Source organism: Pyricularia grisea (genome assembly GCF_004355905.1).
Source record: "Pyricularia grisea strain NI907 chromosome Unknown Pyricularia_grisea_NI907_Scaffold_2, whole genome shotgun sequence".
Lineage (NCBI taxonomy): Eukaryota > Fungi > Ascomycota > Sordariomycetes > Magnaporthales > Pyriculariaceae > Pyricularia > Pyricularia grisea.
In genome coordinates, this window is record NW_022156717.1 from 2630446 (window position 1) to 2653379 (window position 22934).

Consider the following 22934-nt stretch of genomic DNA (forward strand, 5'->3'; position numbering starts at 1 on the left):
AGATAAACGAGAAATCTTAATCGACCCGAGAAAAAAAAAAGAATGAGCAAGACCGTAAAGGACCTTTGGGGGCTGGAACGGAAAAATAAAAAGTCAAAGAAAAAAAAAGAGGAACCTCCCCGCATGTTTCTAGTTTCGCCTGTAACGTTTTGCTCATAAAGGGGGCTGGTGCGCACAAAGGAAAAAAAAACAAGAGATCCCCCTATATTTATGTAGTATTGTACTTTTTCGTATTGGTACCCAATAGCTACGTCGGGGTGGTCTACCGGTCAGCGAAATGGAGTCACAAAAAGAGATGAAAGGATACGACATGGTAAAAGCTGAAGCAAGCGTATTTGAAAATATTTGCGGGTATTGTCGTATTATTCCTACGGTACGAAAATCCTTTACACATCCGGCCTGGCTGCATGGACTACTGGCAACAAAGAAAGGAAACGAAAATACATAAATAAATAAATGAAAAATAAAAGAAACCTTTTGATCGAGCAAAAAAGCCTTACAAGGTAAAACCATTGAGCTTCAAAACCTTGGCCAGGCTTAACCAGGCATTGGGGGCGTCTGGTCACATCTGCAATGGACACCCCTTCCAAGAGACAGAGAGAGAGAGAGTCAAAAGGGCCTCGCGACTCCGCTTGCGCGATCCGTTCTTTTTTTAAACCCAAGGGCCAAAAAAATTATGGCTCACAGACACTCAGAACAGTCGATCTTTGTTTTGGAGACATGTTGGGCCAGGGTTCACGACGCGGTTAATGAACTCGATATGGTAACCCCACATTATTTCTGTTGCAGATTCCCAAACCTTACTGTAGTTCGCAAGCACTCGCCCCAGCCAAACCCGTCCTTTTGCGGAGTCAGGTCTCTTTACAACTTGAATGTCCACCCTGTTTAAAACTCATCAAAGTGCCCCTGGCACCCGCTTCGCTTCCCTACGTAGTAAAGGGTCCCAAAACAAAGTGGACTGAGCATGTTTGGTACCGGCAGATATTTCCCTTCCGCTTTTACCCTTTTTTTTTTTCCTTCTCATTTAATGCGTTACGCCCCCAATTTTGACTTTTAGCATCGTGAGAGAGAGAATGGGACTTGTGCGCTCGCTGGTGCGGTCCGTTGACTTCGGATCCGAGCGCCATGTCGCACCGCAAAGAAGAAGATGACCTAGTCTCGCCGGTATCCCCGGCCTCGGTCGTCTTTCCAATGTAAGTAAAAGTTTATTGACACTTGGTCGGAAAATTGACACATGCAGGTATTAATGGCTATTGACTTGTTACTGCCCAGTGACCAACCGGGCGTACCGAGCCGTGCAAGCAGTATCGACTTGGTTCGCGATGGGAGTCGTTTCCGGATGCAGGAACCCCCACAGGAGCCTGTCTTCTTTCAAATGCCTAGGCCGTCTGCGGTTTCGCGCAGGATCAGCCCGGAAATCTCGCCTAGGACGTCGTTCGATAATGGGTATGTAGTGTGCGTAACAAAAGGGCGGCGAGGAGGACACAGGAAGCTGATGACCATGGCAGTCAACGACAACGACAATCACCACCACAACAACACCAACAACAATTTAACCAGTACAGATCCCGGGTGGACAGTACTGCAGTAGCACAGCACTCCGAGAGTCGTGCACCAACCAACCTGGATACTTACCAATCTCAGCAGAACCAAAATCAATACCAGTATGAGCAGTCTGCCGCATATGGAGACTACAAGCAACCCGCTCCGATAACCCGATCCGACTCAATGGCCAGCACCATCAGCCCTAATGAGCCTCCCAGCAAGTGGGCCTACATGAGCCAGGACGGTTGGTTCATCGAGACGGCGTCATTAGTGTTTAGCCTCTTGTGTGTCGTCGGCATCTTGGTTATCCTCATCCTAATCAATGGGAAGAGGGTAGACGAGTGGCCAGTGGTACTGACACCCAACACTTTCGTTTCACTGCTGTCAACGCTTTCCAAGGCTGCATTGCTCGTGCCGGTCGCCAACAGCATCGGTCAACTCAAGTGGCTCCATTTTGAAAAGGGAAGGCCCAGAAGACTCGTGGATCTTGAGGTCTTCGACGGCGCCACCCGCGGGCCAGCCGGCGCCATGTCCTTGCTGTGGAACAGCAGCACTCGAAGCTCACTTGCCGTCATTGGTTCCGTGGTTACTATTCTTGCTCTACTTGCCGATCCTTTTTCTCAGCAGGCACTTGTCATTACCAGCCGGTCAGGTGAGGCACCGCGTGGTACTGCTTTGTTTTCCAACGCTACAGTATACGACTCGGGTGCCAGCGTTAAGGGCCAACAGACCAGTGAGTTTTGCTTCTCTTGTGTCGTCTTGATGGTTCAGAAGGCTTTTACCACCATCGTTCACGACTAACCTGCTGCGACATCGCCTTCAGCTGTCAACCCCGACGCTTCCATGTATGCAGCAGTCCTCAGTGGCGCTTTCATTATGACGCCAGCAAACTTGGGATTTGTTTGCACTACCTCCAACTGCAACTGGCCGGGCAGCTACCCGTTCCTCGGCGTACGGTCCAGCTGCAGCAACGTGACTCACCTGACGGTCGAAAATTGCACTACCCCTGGTAGTGATGGTCAGTATAAATGCAGCTATCAAACTCCAGACAACCTCACTATCCAAACAAAGACCTTCTTGGACAAAGGGACCCTTCGATCGACAGTGCTCAACGCGGTCAGCACCACTCAACTGAGCAGCCAAGACGCTCAACTTGCCCGTTACGCAGTTTGGAAGCGACAAACCGACCAGGACTCGCCCTGGGAGGTCACCGAGTGCACGCTGTCATTCGCCGCCTACTACTATGGCAACATCTCCGTGATTAAAAACAGCCTTCTTGTGAAGGCCTCGGTCGTCTACCCACTTCAGCGATCTTCGGAATCAGACTCCGACAACATCCCAGGGAAAGCGCAGACTCTGTGGCGCTTCACGCCCAACATGACCAACTCACTCGACGACGACCAGACCATGGGATTCGAAGCTGGTGGGAAGGTGTCGCGGGGCCCTGAAGAGTGGCGACAAAACCTTCAGCCCGTTGAGATGATGATTGGCCTCGGAGACTTCTCGGAGGCCAGGGAGATTCTCTCCCGCGAGGTCTTCACAGCCAACCTGGAGGAGCCACAGCCAGTCGACTCGTATGACTCTAGCGCCCGTGGCGTTGCAAGGAGTGTGCTCGCCACCGACGACACGTCAATGGTGTCCAGGCGAGTGGCGCGCAGCATGACCGAGAGGCTCCGTCGCGGTGGAAACGGCACCTCCGCGGCAACATCACCCTTTGTTCGTGGCGTCGCGATGGAGAAGGCCGCCTTTTACAAGGTGTCCTGGGGTTTCTTTGTGTACCTGCCGTCATTGATCCTCATCGCCACGATCCTGCTCCTCATCACCGTCTATCAAGTCTCGCGGCACGAAGCGCGGGAGAGGAAGTCGGCAGGCCTGGATGCGTCAACAAACATGCCCAGGTACAAACACAGTTCCGTCGCACTCCTCCTGAACAATGTTCAGGGATACGAGGGAAGCAGCCGGGTCGAGGCTGCGAAGAGCACCCACGCGGGGATGAAGACGTTGGCGAAGAAGGAATGGGTTCTGAAGTGGAGGGACGGTTTTGTCCGCGCTGGAGTTCCCGAAACGTAAAGCGGGGGTGTTTTAGTTTAGACTGATATGATGGAATGTCGAGGTTGTTGGTTGTGTCTAGTGCTAAGTTTGGATACGTAATCTATCAGGGGTTGGACATGTTGGTTATAAAGTGACTGCGTCGGGTACCTGGTTACGAAGTACCTGGTTAGCTAACATGTGACCCAATCTCATGTGTTGTGCTGCGAATATGGTGGTCTCCATGCATACCTGGTGAAGTCAAGCCTGCATCTGTTTATTGTGGGAGGAGGATTTAACCGTCGGACATTTTACATAGTAATAATAAAAAAAAAAAGAGTCCCACAAGCCCGCTGCTTGAAACCCAACCCAACCCCACCCATTTCGCGTGTCCCACTAGCTAAGGTAAGGTAGGTACTCCGCCATCGGCGCTGCACCTTTTAAACTGCAAAGAGGGTTGGGTTCAGGTCAGGCTACCGGTTGGAGGCAAGGCAGGATTGGTACCCATCATGCTCTACGATACCTACTGGGAGGTCGAATGCAGAGCGGGGCTCATCACCAAAGTCGTCGCTTGTACGAAGGCAATGACGTGAAATTGGCAGGCGCCGCCCCGCTTCAAGCTTGGACAGGTTTCTCTTTCTGTCACTGAACCGCCTGCAGCACCCATGGTCAACCCGAATGGTATCTATTACCCGCCCGTTCATGGGGGGTTGGTTACGTATCTGGTACATGAGAGGGGGGAGTATGGAGACTGGGGCAACTCATCTATGATCCGTCGGGCAAAGATCCGATGACACCCAAAAAGGTCATTCAACACAGCTACGTTGGATTTTCATGCCAGCTCTTGATTTCACCCTAGTTGTTGATGCGTAAAGTCAATTGACCATATTGCAACATTAAGGGTCATCCTAAGTTGGGAGAAACACATCATCTTTTAGGATTGAGAACTTGAGACGAACTTTGACAGTCAAACGAAAAAAACCAGACGAACTCCAAGGCGTTTAGCCTGTCAAGACACTACTAGCACTTTCAGGGGGTCCGTCACCTTCCAGAAACCAGCCCAACATGTCATCCACAGACTTTCCCATCATTGATTCCCACATCCACCTCTACCCAGAGGCCGAGCTGGAAACCTTCAAGTGGTACACGCCAGACAGCCCGCTCGGCAAGCGCCACTCGCTGGCCGAGTACCGCGCCGCGACCGGTTCCCCCTCCAACCTGAAGGGCTTCGTCTTTCTCGAGACGGACCGGCTCAACGATGAAGGTCGAGACTGGAAGTTCCCGTTGATGGAGGTGGAGTGGCTGGCCCGCATCGCCGACGGCAAGCCTCGGGACGGCGAGGGTCACACCCCAGAGGATGCGCCGCTGTGCCTGGGCATAATCCCCTGGGCCCCCATGAACCTCGGCGCCGCCAAGGTCGAGGAGTACCTGGAGCAGGCCGAGAAGGTGGCCGGTCCTGCCACCTGGGCCAAGGTCAAGGGTTTTCGCTACCTGCTGCAGGACAAGCCGGCCGGGTCGGGGTTGACGGAGGAGTTTGTCGAGTCCATGAGGCTTCTGGGCAAAAAGGGGTTCATCTTTGATGCCGGTGTGGACCAGCATCGTCGGGGGAGGCAGCAGCTGGATGAGCTCGTATCCATGATCGACCAAGCTCATGATGGTATTGCGAATGAGGACGAGAAAGTCAAGTTCATAACCAGTAAGAGCGGATTCTTCCACACAACCCAGAATGAAAGAGGAAAAATATCATCACCAATAGCAGGAAAAAAAAACATATACTAACGCGCACTCCACACTGTACAGACCACTTCTGCAAACCAAACCTAGAGATCATCAACCAGGCCGACCCAAGCTTCATCGCATGGCGTGCGGCCATGTTTACCCTGGGCAAGTGCGACCGCGTCTACATGAAGCTGAGCGGTCTGTTCTCCGAGATGCCCGAGGCACTGCGCCAACGGTCCGTGGAGGAGATCTTTGAGGCTGTCCAGCCCTGGCTGGCCGTCGTCCTGGCCGCCTTTGGGCCCTCGAGGCTGATGTTTGCTAGTGACTGGCCCGTGTGCACCGTCGGCGTGGATCAGGCGGACAGCGGCGGGGCGTGGAAGAAGTGGACGGCGGTTATCGACCGCCTCTGCCATATGGCTAGCCTGTCAGAGGAAGATCAGAAGATGATTTGGTCCGGGACGGCGGTCAAGGCGTACGGGATTGACATCTAGCGTTATTGTTGTTTAGCTCCAAGAGTTGTATTAAACGGCGAGATGCAAGTCTTAATTTGCACAAATATGTATGAGGAAGCATCATCATGTACAAGGGGGAATTTAGCGATTTGAAGCTGGTTTAGATGTAGCCAAAATACTTTTCAGTCACTCGGAGGACCTAATACACTTGTGGTTATATGGGACCAGACTATTTGGGACATGATTAATGTATTAGAATGACTGTTTTATTCATGGCCTTTCGCAGCTCTTGCTGGCCTGTTACCCAAACACCTAACAATGGTATGCTGATGCGTAAACAAAAGGAACAACAAAATATAATCCTCCGTCACAATCCACCCAAAATGACATAGTTTTACATCAACAAAGAAGAAACCCGACCTTGGATGGCTGCCTTGCTCAATGCAAAGTCGGGCAATACAACAACATTATCCCTTCCACCAATAGTAACAACCTTGATCCACTGAGGTGCGATCTCTGAAGCCAACATCTTGATACAGCTCGCACCCTCCTCGCGAGAGATTGGCACCCGCAGAGAGTCCTTGAGTTTTGTCAGCAGCGCCGGCATGGTGAAAGCCAAACGCTTCTGCCCGAGAGCCGTGGCGGTGCTGAGCATGGAAATAACATCCGCAATGTCGGCGGCTCGTTGAAGGGCTGCTCGGCGCTGGAGATCTTCGGGCTTGGGGCTGTTGTCTTGTTGAGAGTTGAGCATCTCCTTGTAGCGGATGCGGTCGATTAGGCTCATCTTTGCCACCTCGACATTTGCTGGCGCAGCCACCTGGGCCTTGCGCTCAGCCTCCTGCTTCTTCTTGATGACGATGCCATGCTTGAACTCTTCGAGGGTTCTTTGGCCTTTGGCGAGTGCGGCTGAGCCGCGGATCAACGATTCGCAGACCGTGATGGGTGCCAGGGGAAGACCTGCCAGAAATCGCTTGACGTCGGTTGCGGATTCCGACTCCTTCTTCTTGGACCAGAGGCTCTTGAGGTTGCTCTCGAAGTCGCGGTTGATTTGAGCTTCGTTCAGGATGGCCGGGGCCTCAGGTCGGAGCTCGATACAGACCTTTCCTCTGCCATAGTCGGAGAGATAAAATGGCGACTTGATGCCAGTCGAGGGACGGGCGTTCAGGATGCCGATACACTGGCGCAGGTCGTCAACGACAACATTGCGCTTGCCCCAAGACAGCGTGATGCTTGGGCATAGTGTGCGAGTGTCAATGGGAACATTTGATCCATTGTGCACTTGATGAACAGCGAGAGCCTTGGTAAAGGACGTGTTCAGGTTGATCATATCCGTCAAAGGCCTGGGTAGAGCGTCTGCGGGTGATGTGGTCTCCTTGGAAGGTGTTGCTTGAAGTTGCAGGCGCTCTAGAAGTGGCTGTGCTCCACACAGGTCGGCATCTTCCTGAGTGGTCACTGCCTTGGATGTCGGAGATGTTTGCTGGTTGTTCTGGATGGCGTCAAGCTGGCGTCTGCAGGCACGCTTTGTTGAGCGAGGTGCCACTGGGGTGGTTGTGATTGGTGAAATATCCTTGACTGGAGCAACATTTTCGTCCACGGCAGCTGCCTTGCGCTTCTTGGACGATACAACAATATCTATCCTTATAGTCTCGGTCTTCGCAGGTGGAGTAGAAAGGGCCTTTTCGCCAATGATCTTTCCAGGAGTCTGAGGTTTGCTAACACGAGCGAAGCTGTTGATGATCGAGGCTCCGCGCTTCGATGTTGCAGGAACGACCTTTGAGGATCGCGTCTGCCGCTTGATTACTCCCGGCATCTTGAAGACGGGGATCTTGAAGGTGTAGAAGGTACAATGAAGCGGAAGCAAGTCGGTTGTGGGTATATTTGCACTTTGTGGTTTGAGACTGCTCCAATTTGCAAATAGTAGACGAGGAAAGCCCAGATTAAAAAGTTCATGTCGCAGAGTTCAAGGAAGGATCCAGGCAAAGAGCAGCAGAGTGGATGTAAGTTAAAGTGGTTTCTGCCACACGCGTTAACACGCGTTGTGGGGAACAAAGACCGCGTTTTTCGGCGTTCGTGTTGGCGCGGCGACCACAACGGTCGGCCGTGCACACGCCACAAGTGGACCTCTTTTTCACGTCAACCCGCGCTATCACAGTTCAAACAATTGGGTCTGGTTCAAGTTCAAAAATCACACCCTGTGCGCCCCCAAAAACCCCCACCTGGGCCTGCCTTGCCTTTCCTCATTTCCACAGAAAAAGCAACCGAACAGTTGGAAATGTTTCTGTAACAAGGGTTTGGGTCAAAATGACGAAGAGATGGGTCTGGATTACTCTGTTGCTGGGTAAACTCTGATCGCCCGAGTCAACACTCAGCTGCTACTTACTGTATGTAGTAGCACCCACAGGCTTGTTTCGATTACGTGGTAAACCTACTCTATCCAATTGGGATTGGATTGCCTGAACACAACACAGAACCTATAATAGCAGAAGCTTTCTTTGGCATGCCGACTTTACTTATCTATTATGACCCACATTCCACCACCAGGAATGCGATGCCAGATTCTAATGCGATATCCTCGTCATAATGTGCATGAAGGACGATACAACTCTTTTGGCCCTGAATGGGGCAGAAACGAAACGACAAAGAAAGATTGATTAAAATAGAAAGAGAAAAAAAAAAGAAAAGAAAAAAAAAACGCAACGCTCCCGGAGTCTTTTTTTGGGGAGCCGATCTAGTCCTGTGTTTCCTTATTTTACATCCCTTGCCGTGACCTCGCCTCCCTCACATGGTGAAATCCCTTGCAAAGTTCGACTTTATTGGTCGCCCATTATGCCTTCGTTTTTGTTGTTGCTAAGCCTTCCGTTTCTATTTCAGTCTGAAGGCGTAATTCTCATGAACGCGGAGGCTTTGGTCGTTGGTCAGGGTGCACTCGGAAGCTAATGGGGCTTGGTGGGGGAGGCGCCGGGACAATAAAGTCGTGCTCCCTCAACGCGAGGAACGACGGCGGCTTTGATGAGATGTTTTCGGTCAAGCTGGCGTACAAATCTTTGGGGTGGATGATCTGCAGACTGCTCCGGCCGGGCGAGATTGGCGCCGGCATGGCTAGTTGGCCAGACATGTTGTGGGTAGGTAGCTATTGATATGGTCAGTATTGCAGGAAGAGGTGGCAATGTGCTTTGGTAGGTGCCCGTTTATATGGTAATGCATGTGACGATGCAGAAGATGTACGTACATTTATGTGTTGGGTGTAACTGGTTGTGGTGAGGTCAGACAGACTTGATAAGTGACTGCACAAGCCTTGGCTGATAGCTGATAGAGAGGATGTGGTTCTTGGGTGTGATTTGGTAGTAGCAGTGATGCTCAAGGTAGTGTGAAATTTGAGAGACAAGTGAGTGAATCTGACGGGTGGGTGAAGCTGTAGGTTTTGGTTTGAAATTTGCCAGGTAAGACAAAGTCCGTGAGATTATTTGTTTTGTGTGCGATGTGGTAAGGTGTAGGTAGGTAGGAACTTATGGGTAGAATGGCGTAAGGGCTGAGATGATCAGGGCTGGGTCAGACCTTCCATATATGCCTGCGGGCATCGTCCGTGCTGCGCTGTCGGCTCTGTGGGATGTAATGAGTGATGGAACGGGGCGTGCCTTCCATCCCCATGCTCGTTTGGTTGCACAGATGAACGGGGTGATTGTTTGTTGGATGGCCACAGCAAGGTACCTTGGCTAGGTACGGTATAGCTACGGTATAGGTCACTTCGGGAAGGCGGGTACTTTGCCTCGCCTTAACTTTTCTGGCTTATCTACTGTATCTCCCTAGTCTGGACCCGGTATGGAAACATGGAGATGAATAAGATGGAAGGAAATTTCCATGATCCCTGCAGTGATGCGGCGGGCAGTCAAATCCACAACAAAGGAAAAAAAAAAAAAAAAAAAAAAAAAAAAAAAAAAAAAAAAAAAAAAAAAAAAAGGAGGTACCCTGTCAGCCTGTATCATTTGCGGGCAGCAAGCCTCCCATCTGGCTGGACCGCCACTGAAGGGAGCAAGGAGTAGGCCAGATGCGTGCTCACCGCAATAAATGAGGCAAGATGGCATGCCATTCGATGACTGGCTAAACAAACAAAGGAACATGTACGCACCAAATAAACTTGCAGGCAAAGAAAAAAATGCTGCGCAACAAAAAGCAAGCCAGAAATGGATCGAATGGATGGCAACATGCGGTGTGAAACCGTGCGGACGACGGGTTGAGCACAAACACAGACACACGCACACAAACTCGCAACCTAACCTGAGCTAAACACAAGAGCACAAACTCCCATCATCAAAGCACACTGAACCGGATCGCAATCCGCGGGTCCCAGTTTGAGCTGTCCCAGTTTGGGCTGAACTATGCACAATAGACATCATCGACAGCCTGCTATGCTAGTGTCAGAGATTACCAAAGGCTAAAACTCAGCACGCACTACCGGCGACACCGGTTGCGGACTTTGCGGGGGGTACCACAAAGTGCATGGGAAAATTTTTTCACATTCCCAGGCGAGCAAGGGTGCCAAGGGCTGTTGCTCCAGAGAGGAGAAAGAAAAAAAAAACTTCTTCTGGAAAACCAAAAAAGGTACGTTGTAGGTTCCTGGTTCCTGGGCAAGTTTCGCTTCAGGGGTAATCTAAGTTCCATGCCGTCTGCCCCGGAGACTGGAAGATTGGTTGACCCTCACGAAGCGAGACGAGACCCAGCCAGTGGACTGTGCAATGGATACTTTTCAGACTCTGAAAGCTGCCCGAAAGATGCCCGAAAATCTCGCTTTTGACAAAGATTCAGGTCCATAAGCGCTGAATAAAATTGCCACGGAGAAGAAAAATAGTACGAAAAGAGAAGAAATCATTCGAGTCCAATCGACTGCGATATTTCTTTCCCTTTCAGATCAGTACGACATACAAAGTAAAGACAGACAGGTATGTCTTGGCAAACTTGCCAAAAGTCTGGAGACTCGGATGGCACAGTACCACGTCAGCGGCAGGTGGTGGGGCCCCAACAAACACACAGTGCTCTGCCATCTAATTTCCCCCGCAACTTTGCAACTTGGGGAATCTGGGGTACCTTACTGATTACTGGGCTTATGTAAAATCGTCACCATGGATATTTACAATCTGAGACCTTCCGAACCAAAAAAAAAAAAAAAAAAACTCGTCGCATATTATTCAGGAAGAGCTGCCCGGCAAGCCGTCAAGCAATAATGCTATTTCTGGTTCTATATTAACGTCAAAGTATTAACCTCCCAATCTTCAAGAAACCTCAGAGGCTCAAATATCGACACTACTCCAACCTTTACGTATGCAATATCATCTCGGTCCAGATCCCGTTCCAGAATCAAACATTCAATCCTGACTTCATTCTCCTCTTGGCCCCCTCCACCGTCAGTCTGACTCCCTGCCACATCCTCATCGCCATGCTCCAGGAAGTCAAGGCCACTATCCGCAAGCTCCTCTTCCCCATCCGTCCAGAAGCCGCCATTTTGCGAGTCAGTATCCCCGTCTACCCAGCTCTCGGGGTTCGTGGAGTCCGATTCGAGGGAGTTCATACTGCTGGAAATGGTTCCAGAGGTCGAAAAACGGCGTAGTGTCTCCATATTTCCTTCTGTTGATACTGATGTAACTGTAGCAGCCTCATTTTCTTCTTCGCTACTCATAGAGGCCGATGTCACCGATACGTTGTCCGGTAAGACTTCTGTGTGGCTTCTTGGTAAGCAACCATGGGATGCTTCTACCACTAAAATAGTAAATTCCTTTTCGGGAGCAGACGGGTAAACTCTCCAGTCAGATTCCTCAGCCACGGGCTCCTCTGGCAATGACCAAATGAGGGATTTCCGTCCCTCAACATATGCTATTTCAAATTTTGCTGGCATCATGTTGTTGTCGTCAAACCAACTCATGACACTGACAGTTTTGGAGGCTTCTTCCTCATGGATTCGACTAAAAGATGGTCGAAAACGATAAAGAATCCTGGTACGTCCACGAACAGACAGACTCGCGCTCTTTATTTGGCCATATGGGTTGCTTTTGTCGCAGTAATCAACATCGTATCCGATGGGCTCAAGTCTTGAATACTCGATGCAAGGACACACCCGGTCAGCGTTGGAACACTCAAACATAAACGATATCCCCGTGTCCGCGCAAGCCCAAGACCACGAGGGAGCCCTATATGGCCTTGCCGGTGTGTGAGGCCAGGGACCGTCAGCGTTATACCACGTGATGCCGCGATGGATGTCGTGCGACCAAACCCCTGCTAAGTAAGTACCACCAAAGAGGGGATGGAACTTCCTCGCAAGACCTGCGAAAGCCGGTAGCTTGTCTGAGGGGTATGTCAACTTTCTAGCCGTGTATATGATGGAAACCATGTCATAGTAATTCTCCTGGATCTTTCGAATCTCTCTAGCCGACAGTATGGCCGGATCTTGGAGACCTGGAGTATGAAAATGCCGCATCAGAGGCTGGTATTCCAAATCGGTGGCGGTAAGGAAACAGTCCGGCAAGCCGTCGGAGCTTTGGCACCCTTCAACACATATCCAGTATATTTGTTGCCTGCCGTATACCAATCTTCGCGGTGAAAGGATCTTCTCTTGCAATCCCCAAGCTCGCTTGCTCAAAGCGCCCCAGAATTCAACCCCACGCATCGTCTCGTCTTCTGCATCCCAGCCGTGGTATGTTTCGCCATGCCCCATTACTGGTCTATAGACACGAAGCGCAACTGTTGTCGCGTCCGGGTTGGAACGCGGAAATACACGTATATGCCCCTGGGGCGGAATCGGAAAGTTTTTTATGATCCCTTTTTGGGCTGGCCGAGGCTGATTGAGAATACCGCAGTCGCTCGCGTTCGATCTTGCGGCACATATAGTGAAGGCAGCATTGAGATAGAGATCCGTCATTCTGGCAGACTCAACGGCCCAGTCCTCATCACTATCCTGGATGATACACAGCGAATCGATCCAGATATATCTCATGCCCATCTTTCTTGTTATGGTTATGGCGTCCCGAAAGTTGGCTGGTAGGTCTGACACCGGTATAGAACTCAAGAATTCGGATATGTTGTCCAACTTCAGTGTCAACTTTATCGGGCCTCCCCAGCAATGGCTCAGGGCGACATATTCACCCCACTGCCCTTGGCACTGCATGAGGCGTACATTCCAGCTCGGTGCCTCTCCGACATCGACAAGCCGCGTCGGTAGTTTTTTGATAGATCTGGGCGGACAGCTGCTGTGTTCGTTGCAGCAGGTAGCAAACCAAGAACGGGCAACATCAAAGTTTATATCCGAGTCGAGAACAGGATCCAGTTGGTTCCTACCGATGCGGTGATTGCTCACTGTCAACGGCCGCTCTAGGGAAAGCTGTCGTTAGCTGGTCTGGATCTAGCCGAACAATAGCATCGTGGGTATCCCTCAAACTTCTTACCTCGTGGAACGCTTATGGTAAGATCCAACGGCCATTCCAGATGACAATAATCTTCCATCTCTTGATATCCATACGGAGGGTTTGGCCCAAACCATATCTGAAGAGTATCAAGTAACTTGACCTCCTCAATGGTCTGATCCTCGTTTGTATGATGAGCATGTATTGCTATCTTGACATCCGTGCTACGCATCTCACACTCTTGACAGAAAGCCAAGAAGGAATGTGTCTCATCGAAGTTTCTTGTGCTAGGCATCGCCTCCGCGCAAGCGACAATGAATCGGCAGAAATCGCATCCATTATCGGCCGATTCGACGAGGTCCTCGATCGTGGCGTGATGTTGGTAGAACGCACGGTCAGGAAACCTGCCTCCCCTGTATTCAACCGCTGTCAACTCGACGAGGTGCTCGATTGATAGTCCCTCGCAGAATGAACAAAGCATAATTCATGATTCTAACATATTGTGCCCGGCAGTGGCTAGCCAAGGTCTGAAGCGAACGTAGGACTCGATAAAAAGTGATATCCGGGCTACTCTGGGTAAAATACGAGTCATCAAAGATAGCATCATGGGGTTTAGAAAAAGCGCAACTCCTTTTTTTCTTGAATTCATCACGAAGCGACCAACAACCCAAACAACTTTGGCAACCAACCCGGATGGTATGCTGTTTACCTTTGCGATTGGCTAGAAGGCCCCCATTTACTGCAGGAAAGACTGGGCATATTGAGCGGGGAAGTGGAAGCGAACCTGGACAACGCCTGGACAAGGGGGCCACTTCTTTGGGTTTGGTTATCACGCTGCGAGACTTTACCATCCAGAGTACGCCCATATGTTTGCTGACTGTCCAAATCGTACATGGTGTACATTTGTCACAGCGCGACGCGGCAGCGTCCAGAACCCATAGAGAAACATTTTAAGGGGGTCCGTAACGACGCATAGCAAGATAAGCCAGGCCTAGTCTAATTAATCACAAAGTACATGTATAGCATATCTCGGATTGGTTTCAATGATAGGCCAACAAAAGACAAAGGCCCGGCCAATCTTCAAATTGACATGGCTAAATCTCTAATATGAATTCCTCTCATGTCTAGCGTCTACTTCTTATCACCTGCCCTCTTGAAAGTCTTAACCTTGGGCTCACCCTTCTTGACACCCCTGATGTACATCTCCAAGCCCCTCTCAATCCGGTTGACCTGATCCTGTGTGATTGGGACCTCGCCGTTCTCAATCCTTGAGAGGTCATCTTTGTTTATACCAATCTTCTTGCCAAAATCGGCACGGTTCCCCAACTTTTTCGCTTCACGCTGCTGCATTATGTATTTGCCCAACTCCTTGTCACCAGTCTTCGGCTTGACGATGTCGTCAGAGCGGTCAACCTTGGTAAGGAACTGTCCGGAGCCGGCCTCCGCTCTGCTCTGTAATGATACGAAGATGGCGTATTAGTATCGAATGCTCCCAATAGACCGAAATTCAGGTTGGTGTTGTCGGAACACGTACAGAGTTGGCAGTGCCGTATTTCTTCTCCGTTCCAACGATGCCACCTGAGCGCTGAGCAGCATTGAGCTGGCTCTTGTTCTTGATGGTGGTCAAGCGAGGGCCGCCGCCACCACCGCCGCCGACCCTGCTTCCGATCTTGGTAACGGTATCCCAGTCGTCGGCCATTGTGATGATGTGGGGTTGGTCTTGTCGAAAAGGTTGAATGTGGGAGGTTTCTTCGTTCGGTTTGCGGTCTACCGTACGTCAAGTGCAGAGGCTGATGGGTCTATTGAACTTAATCAAGACCAGGAGTTGTTGGATAAAAAGTTGATTGGGTAGGTGTTGATATGTAGGCCGACAGAAAGATGAGGTTCTTGTGGTGACTTTGAGTGTGTCGAAGATGGGTAAGAATTCTTAAGATGGCCCGGTGGTGGATTATGACGCTAGACGATGAATACCTGCCCTTACTAAATACCAGGTGGCGGTATTGAAGGTTGGAAGCACATGGAACAGAAACAGTGGGGATTTCTGAGTCAACAGGAAGGGGCCTTGCGGCTTAATAAAATATCTGAGCTTACAGCGTGGGCTGGCTACTGTACCTACCACGCACGCCGTACCTGTCATAGTTGGATTTCACCGCCACCGAGTACCTATTCTATTCTGGTGCACAACCTGGCCCCCTCGGCATCCTGGTTTCCTACTGGCAACATTGCGCTTACTTGGTAGTCTAGGCGCAGCATAAGTGCGTCCCTACAGTCGGTGGCGCACAAGGAGCCATCCCCATCCCGATGTCCTGTCGGTTGAGGCCTTGCATATGGGATGTTCAAGCAACATAATCAGACGGACGGGACCTTGATTTTTTTTTCTTTGGTCCTTTGTAGTGGCCGCTCATCGGCCTGCCCGCAAATCGGGTCAAGATCGGAGTTATCAAAGGAGGTCAATCAACCACCGGCCTGTACCACAACGATTCATTCAAGCCGCGCAATGATTGCTTGTTTTTTTTGCATGTGTCTTGAAATGGATGGTCGCACCCGATTGTGTCAAAGATCACGAAAAGTCGTGTAGCCAGGCTTCCCCCTTTTCCCTGCTATTAAAAGATTCGTAAGCCAGGGTTTTAAAAAGGCTGAGGATGGTTGGCTGAGTGGGCTGTGTTTTGCAGCCCGGTCGCGGGGTTTGTCGTCACTACCCTCCGTGATCTGTGCCACCTAGTCTCCACCCAGTAACAGATAGGCTAGGCAGGCAGGTAGCCAGGTTTACCGGTAAAAGCGCAAACTCCGAATGCTGACAAAATCACATCGGAAACAAACCATAATTCTGAACCCTTACCCTGGAATCACAACGCAATGACAAGCATAGACTTTGACTACGGGAACGTGCTAAAGTACGACATGCTACGACGCGCACTAATTACCCTAGCCTAGGGTGCAGCGTCAGGTTCCCCATGCTTGTAACATTTTTTATTCATACCGCTCTGAGCATATTCTTTCGGATCTTGTAGCCAAAAATCGTTTGAATAATTGGATAAATGACTTGGATCGTTATATCTTGGGAGCAGGTGACTGGTCCTTTGACTTTGAGGGTCGTCGAGCGCCATGGCCTGGGTCGCAGGATTACTTAACTCGGCAATCAGCCCCAACACCGCCGCTCTGGCTTGGCTGTGCTACGACGTCGTTCGGCCATCGTCCACCAACGTCAGTATCTTCGCAGGATGGATTCTGTGGAAGAACCAGAATGCCGCCTTTGGTCTCCTGGGTGTGCCGAACCCACCCATGGGCGTCTGGCTGAGTGCCCTCGTCGGCGCAGGCTTTGGGTTCCTTTCACTTCGTGCTTGGACCTGGCTGCTACGGCCGCCGCCTAGGATCATTCCTACCCCGTGCGAATGGCCCGGAAAACCACTTTTGGTCCCGTCGAGGACGACGCACTCTCGGCTGTTCCCTGAGAAGCATTCATTTTCCTATTCGTATCTCCTCGTGGGGATTCCTGTCGGTTGGACCGGGACCGCCGGTGGCTTGGTGTCTGCTGATACTCCTTCGCGGAGAGGTTGGTATGATGTTGACGCCGCAGATTACCTTGCTAGAGGAAAAGGCTACCTTGGACTGAGAGGCAAACTCGATGAATATTTGGAGTCTCAGGTAAACAATCCTATTTCAACATGACACTTACTAAACGACGACGAATTTCAATCTAATAAACCATCATACATTATCTAGGGAGTAAAACCAGAGCTTTATCCATTTGCATATTTGGTTACTGCCGCTAAATTTCTTGGATATCATTTCAACCCCGTCTCGTTTTGGTATCTTTACGACTCCAACAAGGTGTTTTCGGCTATGATCCTGGAGGTCAACAACACTTTTGGCGAAAGGCGGATGTACTTCCTACTCCCTTCGGAACCCAAAGCAATCTCGGATGGTGATGCAAATGGAGGTGCAAAAGCAGATACTACGCTAGAAGCCTTGACACAAGAGCCCATCAAGTTCACCCAGACATGGCCCAAGGACTTTCATGTTTCGCCGTTCAACTCACGCAAAGGGTCATATTCTGTCAGCGCAAAGGACTTTCTTGGGCCAAACATGCAAGGCCCTGGAAATATAGACGTCAACATTGTGTTAAAGTCATCAAAGGGTCATGGGAAGCTTGTGGCCAGGATTTTCTCGGAGGGCAATACTGTGGACCCGGTCAGTCTAGGGCTCTGGCAGCGACTTGATTTCCTGGCACGTTGGTGGTGGGTAGGCTTTGTCACCTTCCCAAGGATCGTCAAGGAGGCAGGTCGTCTTTTCTTCCAGAGAAGGCTGCATGTCTGGTATCGCCCCGAGCCTCTCAAGGACAGTATGGGGCGAATGGCGGACGAGACAGAGAAAAGGCTTGAGGCCGTCTTCAGGTTTTATCTGAAATACCACGTCGTGGCTAAGGCAGACTCTGCTTTGGCGGTCAGATACTACGCAAGTGGCACTGAGGATAGTACAGGAGATCTCATGGTCTCTGATGTAGCCCGGCGACAGGGACATTGGGGAGATGAAGAAATCACTATCAGAGTCCTCACTCCGGCGTTCTACTCTAGATTTGTTGGGTATGCGCATGACCTTGAAGCGTTTTTCTGCGAGCTCAGAGACAGTGAGACCATATGGGTTTCAAAACCGGAGCTGCTGCCAAAGCTGGCTCTCAAGACACCATCACCAGCTCTGCAAGCTTCAAGCCTGATGGATTTTGTCTCCTTCAGGGTAATACAAATCCTTCGGCGACGGCCAGAGCGCATCGAGCGGCCTTTGACTTCCAGTCAAACCACGGATACCAACATCGGGCAGGCTAAGAGCGGCGATCTGAGAGGCTTCCGCATTTCACCCATGGATGCATATGTGCTATCCTCGGAAGATGCAATAATGAAAGAATCATACAGAAGCACCGTCTTAAGACTTTTCCTTGCGGACAGGATGGCTTTTGGTATTATGCTGCTTTATGACACCTTACTGTTTACACTCCGGGCAGCATTTGCAGGTGTTTTGGTTATCTCCATGGATAATATTCTGACCAGGATCAGTTAAAAACTTATTAGCTAGAGGGAAAGATTTTGCCTGCTGCCGACTTTGTTTCGACTTGACATCAAATCAGGTCATAAGTGGTGTTACCATTGTCTCGGTTCACTCAATCCGAGAAACTCAAATAATATCAACCAGCTTTGCCTCCTGGCTTCTAACAAACTTTGAAATCAGCTTATGGAAGAGATGGCCCAGGGAAATGCTTACAGCACGCCATGAGCCGTACCCCGGTTGGCATCTCGGAAGCGTGTCCCGGTGGGGTATGCATGCTATCGGACTCCTAAAATACAACCACGGTGGACATGCAATTCCAAATAATACCCTGCCGGCTGGGGTTTCTTTTCAGCATTATAATCATCTACGGAGTACGGAGTAATCACAACGTATTGTAACCTGGTCTGTTGGTGCGGGGCTTGGTGACAAATACCGCAAGCTTACTACTGGTCAAATTGATATTTTGATCCAGCTGTTCAACGCATCAGTGTTGACTGAAATGTGTGGAGTATATGCAGCTTCATTTCGAGCTGAATATTGGGGAGACTCTAATAGCTTCATCCCCTTCCACCAAACCTCAACAACAACTGCCGACTATGTCTCGGGGTCCTCGAGTGCTTCCGAGGACAAACGCAGAAGTTCATCGTCATTGAATTGAAGCCCAGACCTAACGTCTCCATATCTAAGCTCCATAAACGTGGCAGTCGAACTAAAGAGGGGCAGCGTCATCCAAAGCTCGTAAAATGGGGGAGCAATATGTAACATTCACGTAAGCACATGCATAAGGACAAGCATTGTTGAGGTTTATTGCTGCTTTTGTTGCTCTCTTTGCTGTCAAAATTTGGAATTGCATAACCACTGAACGGCTGGGCTACCCCTGCAGAAAGCTACCACCGGTCTATGCCATTGGATGGGCTCTGGTTCTCCTCACACCTGGTGTGAGCTTCCATGTTCGATCAAGTAAAACAGTTGAATGCTTCTGAGTGAGTGCTCGTACTTGGTACCTGGGTCCTTATCGGTTAGTCTAGGGGCAACAAGTAGATTTTTCCCATCTTATAGTTGGCTCTTGCTCCTGCCAGTAGAGCAGTACCTAGCAGAATAAGAGGTATAAAACCGGCCTAAGTAGCTTCCCCGAGCTCTGATTCTTGAACTTCATCTACCATCACAGACTATCAAAACGTCGAAATTTGTCTTCATTAACGCCACAAGTTCTACACAAAACAAGGTACAACTATTTACTACCATGCACATCCCTGGCAATCCCCTAAAACAAAAGTCAACAGACTTCCCAATCGAGGTCGTTCGCCAGCAAGCTAACTGTCCATCCGGGTGCGCGAAAACGACCCAAAGAAGGTTGAGAATTCCCCATTCTAGCAACGAACCCTTGCCACCAAAATGGTTCTCAGCGGACACTGCCTCTGCAAGGCCGTCACCTACAAGGTCGACGTCGATGCACCCCTGATCACCGGATACGACCACTGCGACGATTGCCAGCGTCAGAGTGGCTCTACCTACTGTAAGCCATCTTATTTTTTTTTTCCCCATGAAATCTTCTGTTTCCGTTTTGGTGTTTTGAAGGGTGAGAGAAGCTTGTAACTATGACGTTTGGTTCGACCCCTCCAAAAACCCCGCCCTACATGGCGGACCCCTGAACTACTTGGAACAGGGGCTTTTGGGTCCGGGATCGGAACTTTACCAAGCGAGTAGCAGCTTGCTTCTCGGGGACATTATTGGCAAGAGCTGCAGCTTCAATGGTCTCTTTTCATGTCTGCAAAAGAAGGCCTGGAGCGTGCAAGATCCTATATCACTTACCCCTCGCCAAGACTGGACTTTCTTTTACTTTTTGAACAGAAAAAAAAAAAAAAAAAAAAAAAGCTAACCACTAAACCCAACCACATCCAGCCCTCGTGGTCGTCGTCCCCAAGGACAAGCTCACCATCAACGGCCCGACAAAGTCGTGGGCCGGCAAGGGCTCCTCGGGCAAAGCCGTGCACCGCATCTTCTGCAGTGAGTGCGGCTCGCCCATCGCCCACGACCCGGACGCTGCGCCCGAGATCATTGCCCTCAAGGGCGGCACTCTGGATTCCGAAATCAAGAAGACTCTCAAGCCTGTGAGTACAGCTAGTTTTTATTTTTGTTTGCTGTTGAGGTCACATAACAATGATGTAAAAAAAAAAACCGCCATAATTGACCCCTGAATTTTGCAGGACACCGAGATCTGGACTGTTGGCAAGCTACCTTTCTGCCAGGAGCATCTCGCCAAGCCTTTTACTCACATGCCTGAGTAAAATGATGTGATTGTATTCACTCACATACTCTCCTAGTTAGGTAGCATATTCTGCAAAGATGGCTCGAGTAACAGGACAGAAAAATTGATTTTTTTTTGTTTTTTTGTTTTTCTGGGCAAAAGTAGAGCTATGTAGTGAAATTCAAAATGCCATCAAGTCTACAAGAGTGACCGGACGTCTGGGGCTGAGAGTAATTTTCCTATCCCGTCAAATTAATAGTACATGAACATCGGTGATTTGTAGCCCACCAGATGATTCGAGATTGGTGTGTGGAGAAATCACATACTGAAAAGACCTTGGAAAAACAAGATCGCGTGGCTCACCGCCTGCTGTCATGTTTCTGTGTGCATATTCTTTTGCGGTAAAGTCTACGCCATGGATATCAAGAAACAGGCAACTCATAATCGGAGACACAAAACTCATCGAAATTATCACACCCTTAGACCCGCTACTGCCACCACCAGAGTGATGGCAAGCATCCAAGCAAGCCCCCTGAAGGGCTTGGCAATAGCAGCAGAAGAAGACGGTGTCGACGTTGAACTGCCCACTATTTCCGTGCCGTTTGGACCAGCGGAACCCCCTGTAGCAGCTTGCGACGATGTCTGCGGTCCAGGGCCGCCGGGTAGAGTCGGCGTGCCGGTATCCAACTCCAGGCCAGTCGCAGTGGCAGCCGCAGCAGGCCCCGTGATAGGACCCGGCCCTTGCGGTCCGCTCGCCGTGTAATAGAGACGCACCTCGGTCTGGTAGGGGGCCTTGTCGTTCGGACCTGGATCTCCAGCTCCCGCTGTGGCGGCGGAGACGCTCTCGACTTGAATACTGGCAGGACGACCCGCCAGCGTGGCCGCGATGGAGCTGAAGATCGCCTTGAAGATTGTCGTCGGTGCAGGCGCGGCGGCTGGGACGGTCAGGAAGCCGCACAACACCGACGAGGCGGACGTGGCGACGGCTCGGTAGAAGGAGTGGTCGGCATCGTCGAGCAGGCCGTGCAGGGACAGGCAGGCGCGGCAGGCGGTCCACTCGGCGAAGAAGGATCCCCGACAGAGGCACTGGGCGTGGGCGTCCAGGTGCAGCGGCGTCGTGCCGTTTGGGTAGCAGAGCGCCTCGGTCGTTTCGATGGAGATGCAGGGTGCGACTACATCCCCCATGTGGAGGATCGGCGGCCTGCATACGGTGTCGAGATATGTCCGCTCTGGCAGGTGTGGAGGGGAGGCCTGCGGGTTGGGCTGTGCGGTGACAAGAGTGACGAGCTGGAGTAGGAGTAGGTGCAGTGGCAGGAGCCTGGCGAGCGCTGCCGACGCCGGCCGGATCAGTGAATATAGATGTGACATGTTTTTACGTTGCAACCGGTAGATAGTGTTGGCTTTTGTGACTCTACAGTAGGTGTTAGGTATCAGGAGTTTCTACCGGAGCTTGAAGAAACTTATAAGTTGCCTTCGAGGATGTGTTGACCCCAGGTCTTTCTTACTCTCAATGTTAACGCTCTTTTTTTTTTTTTTTTTTTTTTTTTTTTTTTTTTTTTTTTTTTTTTGCTTATCAGTGTTCAATAAGAGTTCGTGCGTATGACAACCACGGCGTAGCCTCGAGACGGAGCCGGCCATATCACCAAGAACGACCAAGTGAGACTGTTGCACCTGTTTGTTATACAGGATGACAAGGTCATGACAGTGCCGAGTCGGAGGAAATGGTGGATGGGTGAGACTTCTCGCCTGCGCGGGATAGGCGTGATACAGACATTCCATAGATGTATAGCACCTGTGCAAAAATATTGCAACCCAACAGGGTCAATCTCCCACCTTGGTGGTTGCAATAAAATTGCACACCTACTGTAGTTTTACGTGGGTGCTCCGACTATCAAGCAAAGTGTTATGTCAAGCAGGAATCATAGCTCAAAAATACGAGCATATTAGTCAAGAGAAAGACATAGGAGATAGCCCTCGAGTTGAGAGTTTGCAGGCTGCACGTATCCAGTTCGTAGGTTTGAGCCGGATGGGAATCTCTGATGATCGCCCTGTGCAACTGCGCAAGATTTTATAGTGCATGCTGCCGTTTGTACTCGCATACTCGGAGCAATGATTGGAACCAAAAGGTAGCTCGTGGCATCAGAGGTACAACAGGTTCTAATGAATCAGAAACGGTGCACCGCGGCTATAGAAAGATCCGGTATCAATATAGCCATTGGAGCCGATCAGTGAGTCCTATAAGTGTCTATGTTTGTGTCGAGATGGAGTATGTGTGCAATGGGCCATATTAATGCCGGATCCTTGTAGCCGCAAGCTAAGCCTCTAGATTATCTTGGTCTAGACTAGTCTTATGGAGGTAACTAGCAGAAGAAAGACGCTTGAAATTATATGTAGATTGGTTTGGCGATTTTTGTTTTCAATAAATAAATAAAAATAGGTAGGCGAATCCAGGTCACTGGATGGATGGCATGGAGAAGAGATACAAAAAAGGAAAAAAAACCACAAGTGCAT

The 22934-nt window shown here is 50.3% G+C and overlaps 10 protein-coding genes across 10 annotated transcripts; 4 read left to right on the forward strand and 6 right to left on the reverse strand.

Annotated features, from left to right (window-relative positions):
* The first annotated feature begins 883 nt into the window (after positions 1 to 883).
* PgNI_03352 (uncharacterized protein) lies at positions 884 to 3879 on the forward strand. Its single transcript, XM_031123407.1, has 4 exons — positions 884 to 1193; positions 1273 to 1446; positions 1509 to 2278; positions 2369 to 3879. The coding sequence occupies exons 1-4, from the start codon at positions 1126 to 1128 to the stop codon at positions 3613 to 3615; spliced, it is 2259 nt and encodes a 752-aa protein (XP_030983422.1). The 5' UTR covers positions 884 to 1125; the 3' UTR covers positions 3616 to 3879.
* A 345-nt stretch (positions 3880 to 4224) lies between these two features.
* On the forward strand, positions 4225 to 5968 carry PgNI_03353 (uncharacterized protein). Its single transcript, XM_031123408.1, has 2 exons — positions 4225 to 5269; positions 5374 to 5968. The coding sequence occupies exons 1-2, from the start codon at positions 4639 to 4641 to the stop codon at positions 5781 to 5783; spliced, it is 1041 nt and encodes a 346-aa protein (XP_030983423.1). The 5' UTR covers positions 4225 to 4638; the 3' UTR covers positions 5784 to 5968.
* Positions 4642 to 5226, reverse strand: PgNI_03354 (uncharacterized protein; the record flags this gene model as incomplete). The annotated part of the gene is made up of 2 exons (XM_031123409.1): positions 4642 to 5001; positions 5065 to 5226. 2 exons carry the CDS (start codon positions 5224 to 5226, stop codon positions 4642 to 4644), a joined length of 522 nt encoding a protein of 173 aa, XP_030983428.1.
* A 170-nt stretch (positions 5969 to 6138) lies between the features above and the next one.
* PgNI_03355 (uncharacterized protein) lies at positions 6139 to 7554 on the reverse strand (the record flags this gene model as incomplete). Its single annotated transcript, XM_031123410.1, has 1 exon — positions 6139 to 7554. One exon carries the CDS (start codon positions 7552 to 7554, stop codon positions 6139 to 6141), a length of 1416 nt encoding a protein of 471 aa, XP_030983429.1.
* Positions 7555 to 8346: 792 nt separating this feature from the next.
* On the reverse strand, positions 8347 to 9392 carry PgNI_03356 (uncharacterized protein; the record flags this gene model as incomplete). Its single annotated transcript, XM_031123411.1, has 2 exons — positions 8347 to 8874; positions 9300 to 9392. 2 exons carry the CDS (start codon positions 9390 to 9392, stop codon positions 8632 to 8634), a joined length of 336 nt encoding a protein of 111 aa, XP_030983684.1. The 3' UTR covers positions 8347 to 8631.
* Positions 9393 to 10914: 1522 nt separating this feature from the next.
* Positions 10915 to 13720, reverse strand: PgNI_03357 (uncharacterized protein). Its single transcript, XM_031123412.1, has 2 exons — positions 13175 to 13720; positions 10915 to 13100 (listed from the first exon to the last, which is right to left on the reverse strand). Exons 1-2 carry the CDS (start codon positions 13611 to 13613, stop codon positions 10978 to 10980), a joined length of 2562 nt encoding a protein of 853 aa, XP_030983427.1. The 5' UTR covers positions 13614 to 13720; the 3' UTR covers positions 10915 to 10977.
* Positions 13721 to 14052: 332 nt separating this feature from the next.
* On the reverse strand, positions 14053 to 15136 carry PgNI_03358 (uncharacterized protein). The gene is made up of 2 exons (XM_031123413.1): positions 14667 to 15136; positions 14053 to 14584 (listed from the first exon to the last, which is right to left on the reverse strand). Exons 1-2 carry the CDS (start codon positions 14829 to 14831, stop codon positions 14264 to 14266), a joined length of 486 nt encoding a protein of 161 aa, XP_030983678.1. The 5' UTR covers positions 14832 to 15136; the 3' UTR covers positions 14053 to 14263.
* A 926-nt stretch (positions 15137 to 16062) lies between these two features.
* PgNI_03359 (uncharacterized protein) lies at positions 16063 to 18355 on the forward strand. Its single transcript, XM_031123414.1, has 2 exons — positions 16063 to 16777; positions 16856 to 18355. The coding sequence occupies exons 1-2, from the start codon at positions 16238 to 16240 to the stop codon at positions 18185 to 18187; spliced, it is 1872 nt and encodes a 623-aa protein (XP_030983679.1). The 5' UTR covers positions 16063 to 16237; the 3' UTR covers positions 18188 to 18355.
* A 796-nt stretch (positions 18356 to 19151) lies between these two features.
* Positions 19152 to 20673, forward strand: PgNI_03360 (uncharacterized protein). The gene is made up of 4 exons (XM_031123415.1): positions 19152 to 19400; positions 19526 to 19691; positions 20078 to 20286; positions 20383 to 20673. The coding sequence occupies exons 2-4, from the start codon at positions 19571 to 19573 to the stop codon at positions 20461 to 20463; spliced, it is 411 nt and encodes a 136-aa protein (XP_030985043.1). The 5' UTR covers positions 19152 to 19400; positions 19526 to 19570; the 3' UTR covers positions 20464 to 20673.
* Positions 20674 to 20894: 221 nt separating this feature from the next.
* Positions 20895 to 21791, reverse strand: PgNI_03361 (uncharacterized protein; the record flags this gene model as incomplete). Its single annotated transcript, XM_031123416.1, has 1 exon — positions 20895 to 21791. One exon carries the CDS (start codon positions 21789 to 21791, stop codon positions 20895 to 20897), a length of 897 nt encoding a protein of 298 aa, XP_030985042.1.
* Between the last annotated feature and the right edge of the window lie 1143 nt (positions 21792 to 22934).